General features: G+C 38.4%; 1 protein-coding gene across 1 annotated transcript in view; it reads left to right on the forward strand.

Annotated features, from left to right (window-relative positions):
• Nucleotides 1-12,273, forward strand: part of LOC124285876 — a 124,392-nt gene that overhangs the window by 24,702 nt on the left and 87,417 nt on the right. Inside the window, exon 2 of the mRNA XM_046722156.1 lies at nucleotides 660-1,430. Within this exon, the coding sequence (XP_046578112.1) occupies nucleotides 775-1,430 (656 nt within the window). The 5' untranslated portion in view covers nucleotides 660-774. The remainder of the gene's footprint in view (nucleotides 1-659; nucleotides 1,431-12,273) is intronic.

The raw sequence follows: 12,273 nt of genomic DNA on the forward strand, positions 1-12,273 counted from the left end.
CGCGTGGCAAACATCAGACCCGAACCAGTTGATATCGTGTACGAAATGTATGTTTTAAAGTTTGAAGACTTGTTCTTGGCCGTACTGGATAAACGTAACGCCGAGACAATAAAATCATCCAACCAGAATATGATCGAGTAAGGATATGCATGAAAATGGATACGTGGCTTATCAGGCGAAATATTACCGTACGTGCCGCTTGTTTATAATGATAATGCCCTGTGGTATCGCCTTCAATGATAAGGACACAACTTTTACAAGATTTGCACATATATGTTATCCTTTAGGTAACTGAATAGCTATATCATCATCAGCTTACCGACAACACTATGAGCCCAGCCGTGTTAACCTTATTTATTCCGTGTCGTAGGTTAATTATTGAGGTCACCAGAAGGGAGAGCCCATTGACACATTATACCATGGTGTAGCGGAAGCATTATACCTTGATCGGCCTGCCGTATCAAATGGCGCTCTGGCAGTCTAGGGCACGGTGTCACCAGTGCTTCGCGTCTATTGATCAGAATCTTCCCCGCGGAGAAAGTGTTAATACTATTTTGGCCACGCAATAGTTTAACCAGTAGCACGTTATGGTTGATCATTAGAAGGATAGTGGGCTGAGGCTGTTGGATGAGTGTATTCTTATATGTTCTTTCTTATAGACTTGCCAACGAGAGGACCTGCTGCCCGTGCTGTTGCTCACTATAGAAGGCTTGTGAAGTGAGAGAGTACTCAGTTGTAGCTTCGTGGAGACATGAAGCGTTTCCTTGAAGCCAAATGAAGATATTCGGACAGGCAATCGGAGTATGCATCTGCTTTATTGTTCTCTCTCACCTTGTGGTGGCTAATTTTTTGTACACGGACTGCGGAGGTTTCCTGACAGAAGAGAGGGGGTTCATAAAGTCCCCTAAATTCCCCGACAGGTTCCCTACTCCTATTTCGTGTCATTGGGTCATCCAAGCACCCCCGGAGAGAAAGATCATCCTGTACTTCACCCAGTATTTTCTAAGAAGCGGTTTCTATCTGTCAGAGTATGACCAATACGACAGCGAAGTGTCCTATACCGGCAAGAACAACCTTGGGGAAATCAACTTCGAGGACGAATTCACCTCCTTGGTGGCATACAAGCCCTTCGTGGTCATTACCTTCAGCGTCCGTGACAACGGGAACATCCACCTGAGGGTCGAGGACTACCTCCAGGACGTTTATGGATTTAACATCACCTATGAGGTTGTTGGGGTAGAGGAGAAGGTTGGCAGGGATGCCTGCTCGGTGCATGAGTGTTCGTACCTCGGGAACTGTGTGGCTAACTTCAACTACTCGGAATATAGGTGTGATTGTTTTGAAGGATTCTTTGGAAATGAGTGCCAATATGGACCATATTGCGACCCCGACAAAGGCACGAATATGTGTGAAAACGGCGGACGATGCAGGTAAGGATCTGTTTTTTCATCATTTGATTATGTATTGAATAAGTACGTAGTGCTGGAACTCATTTTAGACTGATGCCAGCTGATAAATTTCGGATATGTCTGAATTAATATAAATGTAGGTGAATATTATTGAAATAGTGCAAATGGTTAATTAACTTGGATTTTTATTGTAATAATATTTATCATTATAAAAATGAATTTTCAAAAAGAACAAATTTCAAACTTTAACAGCCTTTAGTTGATGCTTGAAAATGAAAATATTAAATGTAAGTTTCAATCCACACCCTATTTAACTTATAGGTACACAGTATTCTGGTACATTTAACCATGATTGTAAGTGAATTTGAGAAATATTTATGTTAGTCACGTTTTACCAATTTTGAATTTGTCTTTATCAGTTTGAGAATAAAATACCTTTGATAAATCCAATCCTTTCAAACTACTTTACGTCCCAATCAACAGTCATCCGAATTCAAAAGTAAATACGATGCCGACCATGCACGACTTAATTGAACACTCAACACATTTCATTGTCTGCACCCTCTTTATACCAAGTGGCGTTTCGTTCCAGCAGTGATAAACGTTTACCTAGAAGTGTTTCAATCTAAACAAAATGCACTGTGAGCACTGTGATGTTAGCCAGCAGATGACAAATCGATTATATTGAAACCGTTGCAGCTTAGACTAACAGCTAGTCTCTGAAAATGAACATATTTACAGAAAAAAAAGCTCATAGTGAAAAAAATAAAATATAATGAAAAGGAGCCCTGAGACTTGAAGCTGTGGAAATCTAGACTTGCCACATTTTCTAGACTTGTGTGGGCGTTCTTGGATATATTTGCTTCAGGGGTCTGTATGACAGACTAGTTGCAGCTTAAAGCACATATTCTCAGTGTGAAAACCGTCATTCACATTGTTGTGGGATGCACGCGGCCCTGAGCGTGATAGTGAATGTTTCTGTCAGTTTACATACTGACCTTATCTTCATCTTCATTGTGTTATGCTGATATGACCTGGATTTTTCACTCTCACAATATACCGGAGTAGGTCACTGGGTATTTGAACGCCACAACTGTTTTGTGTATGAGCGTGAGTATTTCTACAACTCCATTGAACACAGAGAGCGAGGCTAATTGCTTCTTCTGAACATGGTCTGCTGAGACCCATTGTGATTATTTACGGTTGAGAGAGTCTCATCCTGCGTTCATTATGATTTACTAATACACGCACTCTCTACATATGTTCCGGTAATTGATATTAGTATCAATATGGCACCGTTTTAATATTATCCGATATTTAATATCTCTGTTTGCTCAAACCAAGTAACATGATTGTGTTCTACATAAGCATTAGCTTTGATGGTCTCAAACGAGTGAACCCTGTACAAATGAAAGGACGTAAATAGTTTACTTTACGAATATCATCGTCTCGGTCACTAAACCTATTCATACAGTGCGTTTTACATTTTATATGACTGTCGTTTCTATTCTGGTATAGATTACCCTCCGAGGTCACAATTTCAATGGCTGAGTAGAGACATCCTCATGTGCAATAGGTGTAACGCACATTTGAAAGCTGTGAAGCCTTGTACATGTACATGTCGCCGACTGGGGCGAGGCAACACTATGCTCATGCATAGCGCTGCATCTAAAAATTATCAATGCGAATTTCCTAGATTCGAAAATAGATATTCCGTGGCCTGTTGTCGGTAATGTCGATAACCAAATACTTTGTGTCGACAATGTCAAACGATCAAGGGAGATTGCCTGCCAAAACAAACTCCATCAGGAAAAGTAAAAGGCAAATTGGGATAAATATTTTATGAATGGGTCCCTGACACCAGGTGTTCGCGAAAAGAGTAAGCAAGTTCTGCTCTACCGGTAACAAGGTGCACAACTTGCATTAAACATGTGACTGCTTGTTTGTTATGAACACACAATGCCACATTAGAAAGTTGTCAAAGGTAACAAATGTTATACTTAGGATGAAAATTTCTCAGTAAAGTACAGATTCTAGTCCCATCCGGCATTCGAACCCACACCCTCAGAGTCGAACCCACACCCTCAGAGTCGAACCCACACCTAATTGCCAGCACACAAAGTCAGCCGCCTAACCAACTAACCAACTAGTAGCGTTATTTATTTGGTTAGTTGTGTGTGTCATGTATGTATGTATGTATGTATGTATGTATGTATGTATGTATGTATGTATGTATGTATGTATGTATGTATGTATGTATGTATGTGTGTATGTGTGTGTGTGTGTGTGTGTGTGTGTGTGTGTGTGTGTGTGTGTGTATTTGTGTGCCTGTAAGTGAAGGCAAATATAATTGTAATCATGAATGTCATATCACATATGTGTGTGTGCGTGCGCTCGTGCGTGCGTGTGTTCGTATTTTAGTTCAAGCATTCATACCTGCTTGTTTAGGAATATAAATCACCTTTATGCATCTTTGTGTCTAAGATAGGGGAACACAAACATTTTACATATACATACTCGACCTGATATTGCCGTTCTATTGCTAAAACATGAAAGAAAATATGTTTAGAGATATTCAGTTTAGTTGTCCACCATTGACGTACATGCTCCAGACTCAACCTACACAATCCAAATGCATAACGAGTGACTTAACATCTGGCTATATATTCCCACACTAAACTGGACTGAAATGTAATCCCAGCAATCAAGCCATCTCATGGAAAATATTAGTCCAGCGCGATATTTTACAGCGGAATGTATCACAAAAACAAGTATAATTTTCCTGCATGTACAATGTAGGTAATTCGATGAAATGCATATGTACCCGAAATACAATACCCGAAAAGGAACAATGTTATCTGACCTGTATATCTCTGTGGAACATAAATCGACAATAACTGTTTGGCCAACCATGCTACTAATCATGAGACGTTGACTGCTAAGCATTCATATTGATCAGAAGCCCATCGATTGTATGTAATACTCTACTCATAAAGTATAGTTTAATCGGTACAGCGATAATGGTCTTTAAGTTATTGTTTTATTGAAGAAAATATATCATTAGTTAACACCGCAGTTGAAAACATGTATTTTGCTATGTCGATTTGATTGTGACCATATTTTCACAAATGAAAGATTACCGATGTTGAAATGACCTTGAAGATGACCCTTTGGGTTCTCACGTGAAAAGCGTTTCAAATTTGGATTTTGTATTATCAACTGAAATTGGTGGAAATTATCATTCCATATTAGACATGTAAAGTAGTAAATCAATATATATGTTACTTTCTCTTCGCCCGTTCATATTGTTCAGTTTGACTATTACTGAATCTTGCTTGATCTACATCGAAACGTTACATCCATTGCAATAAAGAAGTTGTCTATGCATAAAAAACCGTTCCTGTATATTACTGAATCTGTAAGTCTGTTTGGTCAACCATACCAATTGCGTTTCAGAGTCGGTACATAATTCCTTTCAAAAGTTTAGACTCACTTAAAACACTCACTATACATTATATATATGGTTACATCGAAGATTGATTTCTCCACTAACTTTGGGGAACCAACTGCAAACATTATACAGATGAATTGTACGAGGATCATGCATCAAAATGCTGAAAAGCATGTGCAAATATCGCGCATGTGAACAGCCGCGTTAATTTTGGTGTAAAGTTTTGTTAAGATTTCACCAATTTTTACTGATTTTATCATTTAACATTACGAATTTGTTTTACAATACATCAATTCATGTGTCAACAGTACCTTTAAACAGTATGGAATATTTTGCAAAATATAGTTTAGAACAGTTGCCTGAAGTAAGTGGCTATATTTACACGAGTGAGTATGAAGTATATTTTTGTAAACCAGGTATGTCTTCGAGTACATGTATGTTAACTGTCAATCTATATATATCAATGACTAAAACATGTAAGGTAGAAAAACCGACAGTCACGAAGTTCCTTTGCGCCATTAACAAGATGGATGACATGAGTTACGTCAGTTTTGTGCGACGTTCTCAAATTGTGGGTCGAGCCGTGTCGCAGTGCATTGCCTGATAGGGCAGAATGATAGTATGTAATCGTTTTTGTCAGTCATCCTTCAACATTTGTTATCTGTACAGCGACAAGCGTATGTCATTAACAAGTTCTGTTCGTAAAGGTCAGAGCGTTCTTTACTGACAGGAGCGGCCGGGTAGCCTAGTGGTTAAAGCGGTCGCTTGTCACGCCGAAGACCCGGGTTCGATTCCCCAAATGGGTACAATGTGTGAAGCCCATTTCTGGTGTCCCCCGCCGTGATATTGCTGGAATATTGCTAAAAGCGTCGGAAAACTAAACTCGCTCACTCCTTACTGACAAATGGACTAAGTTGAGAGTTATAATATAATGCGTAAATAGTTCGTTAGTAATTATAAAGAGATACATGTATATGAGTAAATGTTGTGTTTTTATTGTATATTCCCTATCTACCTATCTGTCTGTCTGTCTATCTATCTATCGAGTTTAAATCGTGTTTGTAGTTTGCCAAAGACACGAGTTCGAAGTCCATTTTTGTCGTACCGCGCTGCACTATTACTGCAACAATATTAAACGCTTTACCGTACCGTACTCTAATGTTTTGTTTTACAAATATGATCCTGTTTATAATCTGCCCCCAAGACCATAGATGAAATTTCCCAACTCAAATCTAGAACAATTAGGCAAGTCTAGACTGCCTAAGCCCCAGGTCTGTCAGTTACGAATTGCTGTAGGCTCCTTTGGATTTCGTCATTATGTTTTGTAACTTATGTATCTTCGAATGAGATAACACGTAAGTATGCACCGTGGGGACTGGAACTGGCACGTTACTGTTGGAAAATAGGATAAGTATTTATAAATGAATTTGCTTAAGTGTTTTAGCAGTGGTCCAGCAACATCAAGTTGAGGAAAGTAGACATTTTCGTCACACCGCTTCACACAACACTTCAACCACTGGCCTATCAACAACCCCTAAACACGATTAAGTCAACTAACAATACATATGTATTGTCATGTACAATTTCCAGACTGTACATGTTACTTATTTTCTGCAAATAGGAACATAAACACAAGCACGCCTATTGCCCAAGCTGATTTTCTCAGCAAATGTGACTTAACGCAGTACAAAGATAAGGTAAAATATCTTTTGGGATATGGCCAATAGTTTTAAAAAATTATGATCATTAAACTAGTGCTTTGCATTAAGTGTAAACCGAAGATTGCGAAACTGGCAGTAAAATATAACAACCGACATAATTAATCTTAAGGCTTCATATAAAACACCTGACAAATGTTTTAGTATGGTATACCGGTCTCGGACACCCGTCTTGCACAAGTGAAATACATATCTCACCGACACACTCAGTTAAGCAGAACTAGTTTGTGACTGATCAATGGGTCTTTGTCTCATACATTATTAATTTGCTTAAACTCAAGTTCCTTTTCACTCAGCATCTGAAAATGCATAGCTATCTATATTTCATGAAGACTATTTCTTCCCGATAGTCGAAGCGGAAATTGTTGAATTAAGATATTGCAGTTCATGTAGGTGCGTTGTTAAACTTGCACAAGTCTGTAAGATAATAATTGATAGTTTAAATGATAATTTCTATAAAAATATATATATAAATAAACCGCTAACAAACTGGCGTACTGTCCACTTAGCTCAACTTGGCTCTTTAAAGGATAGAATTACTATACATCCATGGACTTAGCCTTCAGTACAGCCTTGGAGCAAGGCTGGTGTGTTGTGTGGGTGATTTGTTGTGTTCCCGAAAGCGAAATACCCTGCTTCATATCGTACACTAAAGACAACTGAAACTACAGTTATATTCTGTTCCCATGTTGAAATTATAGTTGTTTCTATAAACTAAAACGTATCTTTTTCTTTAAAGATTTTATATTTACTGACAATTGCCTCATTTTGTGTTCGAAAAAAATTACAAAAATGTAGTTGAAAATTTAACAAATTTATTACTTTAAAACTACTCATTAGACTTCCCAGCATTGTTAGTGTTCATACCGTATGATAAAATAGTTAATATGTCTATTCACCGTTGAACACAAACAGCACTTTATAAAGCACAGAACACAAAACTACAATTAACAAGCCTTAATCATGCTTTATTCTATACCTTTCCCGTAGTTAGAAAACTGAAAGAAGTGTACATGGCATACCTCATTTGTATTGCAGCTGTCGAGGGGCACAGTGCCTCATACATTTTCCATAATATCATATGAAATATATATATCACGCATTGTTACCCAGCTTAGTCACAGATGTTACTTATGAATCCGCAGCATATGCCTTGAGCCATTTGAAATATTTGATTTATATCGGTAGTAAAAGTGACTGAGGATCAATGACAGAATTTAGATTGACGAGCCTACATTTTAGTATTATTCCTCGCCTAATCCATTTACCTATCAACCAATTCCCATGCCCAAAAGTATTCAGATATTTCATCCTTCAGTTCCTGTTCAGCCCAAAGTAAACTGTGTCTTCTTATGAATTACCACAGTTGTTTTAAGGTTGAATAAGCATTCTATTTTAATCAAGCAGCACGCACTTCCGACTCGTTTGAATTACCGGTACAAAAAGCTGCATATAATTTTCAAACATGAATGGATTCCTTAAGGTTTTCTTTAATTGAACATATCATGCTGAACGAGGATTCCATCTTTAGAGATTCAACTGACTGTGACGGAGCTGACATGAGGGAATCTTAAAATATATTATGGGGTTCAAGTTTGCCGTAGGAATGCTGATGGCACATAGCGCAATGGAACGGAAATTTTCTCTTCGAATGTTTGTCATGCCATGCTGAAACTGGCTTTGACTTCAACATTCTTTGGGTATTTCCACGTGTTCAACGAGGACGAGATATTTCAGAGCTACAAATTAGATATTTGTTCCACTTGGCTTCTGTGAAGCATATAGGACCAGATGTCTTCAAAACATGCATGATTGATCACAATATGTTACGGCGGTTTCTTTTGGTATTTTTGAAAGTATTTGTGTAAGCGTCTTCACTATATGTAAATATCTATTTAAGCACCATATATGTGTGAACGTATATGTATGCATCGGTGTGGTCATCTTTTTCAGCATATAGGTAAGCATATGTGTAAGCATCCATGTAAGCATCTGTGTAACAATCAGCGTGTGTATCTGTGTGATCACCTATGTAAGCATCTGTGTAACAATTAGCGCCAGTGTGAGCATCCATGTAAGCATCTGTGTAACAATCAGCGTGTATATCTGTGTGAGCATCTATGTAAGCATCTGTGTAACAATCAGCGTGTATATCTGTGTGAGCATCCATGTAAGCATCTGTGTAACAATCAGCGTGTATATCTGTGTGAGCATCTATGTAAGCATCTGTGTAACAATCAGCGTGTATATCTGTGTGAGCATCTATGTAAGCATCTGTGTAACAATCAGCGTGTATATCTGTGTGAGCATCTATGTAAGCATCTGTGTAACAATCAGCGTGTATATCTGTGTGAGCATCTATGTAAGCATCTGTATAACAATCAGCGTGTGTATCTGTGTGAGCATCTATGTAAGCATCTGTGTAACAATCAGCGTGTATATCTGTGTGAGCATCTATGTAAGCATCTGTGTAATAATAAGCGTGTATATCTGTGTAAGCATCTATGTAAGCATCTGTATAATAATCAGCGTGTATATCTGTGTGAGCATCTATGTAAGCATCCGTGTAACAATCAGCGTGCATATCTGTGTAAGCATCTATGTAAGCATCTGTATAATAATCAGCGTGCATATCTGTGTGAGCATCTACGTAAGCATCTGTGTAATAATCAGCGTGTATATCTGTGTGAGCATCTATGTAAGCATCTGTGTAACAATCAGCGTGCATATCTGTGTAAGCATCTATGTAAGCATCTGTATAATAATCAGCGTGTATATCTATGTGAGCATCTATGTAAGCATCTGTGTAACAATCAGCGTGCATATCTGTGTAAGCATCTATGTAAGCATCTGTATAATAATCAGCGTGTATATCTATGTGAGCATCTATGTAAGCATCTGTGTAATAATCAGCGTGTATATCTGTGTGAGCATCTATGTAAGCATCTGTGTAACAATCAGCGTGCATATCTGTGTAAGCATCTATGTAAGCATCTGTATAATAATCAGCGTGTATATCTATGTGAGCATCTATGTAAGCATCTGTGTAATAATCAGCGTGTATATCTATGTGAGCATCTATGTAAGCATCTGTGTAACAATCAGCGTGCATATATCTGTGTAAGCATCTATGTAAGCATCTGTATAATAATCAGCGTGTATATCTATGTGAGCATCTATGTAAGCATCTGTGTAATAATCAGCGTGTATATCTATGTGAGCATCTATGTAAGCATCTGTGTAACAATCAGCGCATATCTGTGTAAGCATCTATGTAAGCATCTGTATAATAATCAGCGTGTATATCTATGTGAGCATCTATGTAAGCATCTGTGTAATAATCAGCGTGTATATCTATGTGTGAGCATCTATGTAAGCATCTGTGTAATGAAATCAGCGTGCATATCTATGTGCGCATCTATGTAAGCATCTGTGTAACAATCAACGTACATATCTGTGTGGAGCATCTACGTAAGCATCTGTGTAATAATCAGCTATATATCTATGCGGAGCATCTATGTAAGCATCTGTGTAACAATCAGCGTGCATATCTGTGTAAGCATCTATGTAAGCATCTGTATAATAATCAGCGTGTATATCTATGTGAGCATCTATGTAAGCATCTGTGTAACAATCAACGTACATATCTGTGTAAGCATCTATGTGAAAGCATCTGTATAATAATCAGCGTGTATATATGTGTGTGAGCATCTACGTAAGCATCTGTGTAATCATGAGCATATCTATGTGAGCATCTATGTAAGCATCTGTGTAATAATCAGCGTCATATCTGTGTGAGCATCTATGTAAGCATCTGTGTCAGCGTATATCTATGTGAGCATCTATCGTAAGCATCATATCAACGGCTATATCTGTGTAGCATCTATGTAAGCATCTGTGTGAGGCATCTACGTAAGCATCTGTGTAATAATCACCGAGCATATCTATGAGCATCTATGTAAGCATCTGTGTAATAATCAACGTACATCACGTCTGTGTAATAATCACCGAGCATATCTATGTGAGCATCTATGTAAGCATCTGTGTAACAATCAACATTCACATCTGTGTGAGCATCTACGTAAGCATCTGTGTAATAATCGCCGAGCATCTCTTTGTGAGCATCTATGTAAGCATCTATGTAACAATCAACGTACATATCTGTGTGAGTATCTACGTAAGCATCTGTGTAATAATCGCCGAGCATCTCAGCGAGCATCTATGTAAGCATCTATGTAACAATCAACGTACATATCTGTGTGTGAGTATCTACGTAAAGCATCTGTGTAATAATCGCCGAGCATCTCTTTGTGAGCATCTATGTAAGCATCTATGTAACAATCAACGTACATATCTGTGTGAGCATCTGCATAATATTAATATTTGTCGATGGGTATTTTTCGAAAAACTGTGTGGTTTATTTAGCGCACTGTCAACGCATGTGTTTCGATGTTATATTATACTGTTGTGTATGTTGACATTCGGCAGACTTCTATTTGCAGTTATATCAATTACATACAGCTTCACATGATAAATCACAATTTAATAAAATACGAAATAGTGTGGTACTGAGATGACATTTGTGTCACATATAAAGAAGAGTAAAGCCTTCTATTATTCCTTTCCACAATAGTTCGCGTGTTCCACTTAACACGGACAAAACACTCCGCTTGTTTTAACATACACTGCAAATCGATTAGGACAAACAGAAAATTGTCTGTGTATTACCATGTTACCGTGCCCACAGAAGCCTCATTGAGCGTTTATTAACAAACTAACATCCATTATGAATGTTCCACAATGAGTCGCTAATGAGTTATACACCTATATACACTCAGTCTAAATACAGGCAGATATGGGATATATACTCGCAAATAAGAAACGCAACGTGGTTTTCAGATGAATACTTTATGCATTTTAATAATAAACATATCATAATAAGTCATTGTCACTGACCGATCACGGCACACACGAAACGATAATAATTGTAATAATAATTGGGATTTTATAATGCGCCCTTTCCATGTACAAGGCACATGCTCAAAGCACTAACACAATCTGATTCTTATTACCCCGGATAACCCAAGCTGCCTGTGAGGCGCTAGAAGGTTAATAGTCACATGACTTATCCCACCGGGTACCCATTTTCTTTTGGATGAACAGAGGCAAGTTTGAACAAAGTCACTTGCAAAGGGTGAGACCACATGTATCACATGTGCTTCGTTGTGGGACAGGACTGAAGTCTTAGAAACTCTCAGGAGTCAAGCTGCCAAACACGTTCACCCACCCAAGGACTCTCCGCGCCCAACGATGTAAAGGTGAACGTCATCTGTTTACAATATTCTCAACAAGAGAGTCCAACATTCTGGACTCTCAACAAGAGAGTCCAGAACTGCCAGGCATCGTCTCCTCAAGAACCAATCAGATTCCGAATTGAGTCCTGGGAATGTTCACCCACTTTTCTCGCAGTGCTTGTGTCAACTGTTGGAGGTTCTGTGGCCGTTGCTGATGTGATCGCAGACGCCTATCAATAGCATCCCATAAATGTTCGATGATCTGGAGACCTAAAGCACCATGGGAGTACTTGGATGTAGTGGTTGCTCAAAAAGGCCGTTGTCAGCTTTGACGTGTGAGGTCGGTCGTCGTCGTGTTAGAAATGACATTTGGCTGATGAATAATGGGAAGGACGTGTCGC

Source organism: Haliotis rubra, unplaced genomic scaffold, assembly GCF_003918875.1.
Source record: "Haliotis rubra isolate DU_JTF1 unplaced genomic scaffold, ASM391887v1 Scf37, whole genome shotgun sequence".
Lineage (NCBI taxonomy): Eukaryota > Metazoa > Mollusca > Gastropoda > Lepetellida > Haliotidae > Haliotis > Haliotis rubra.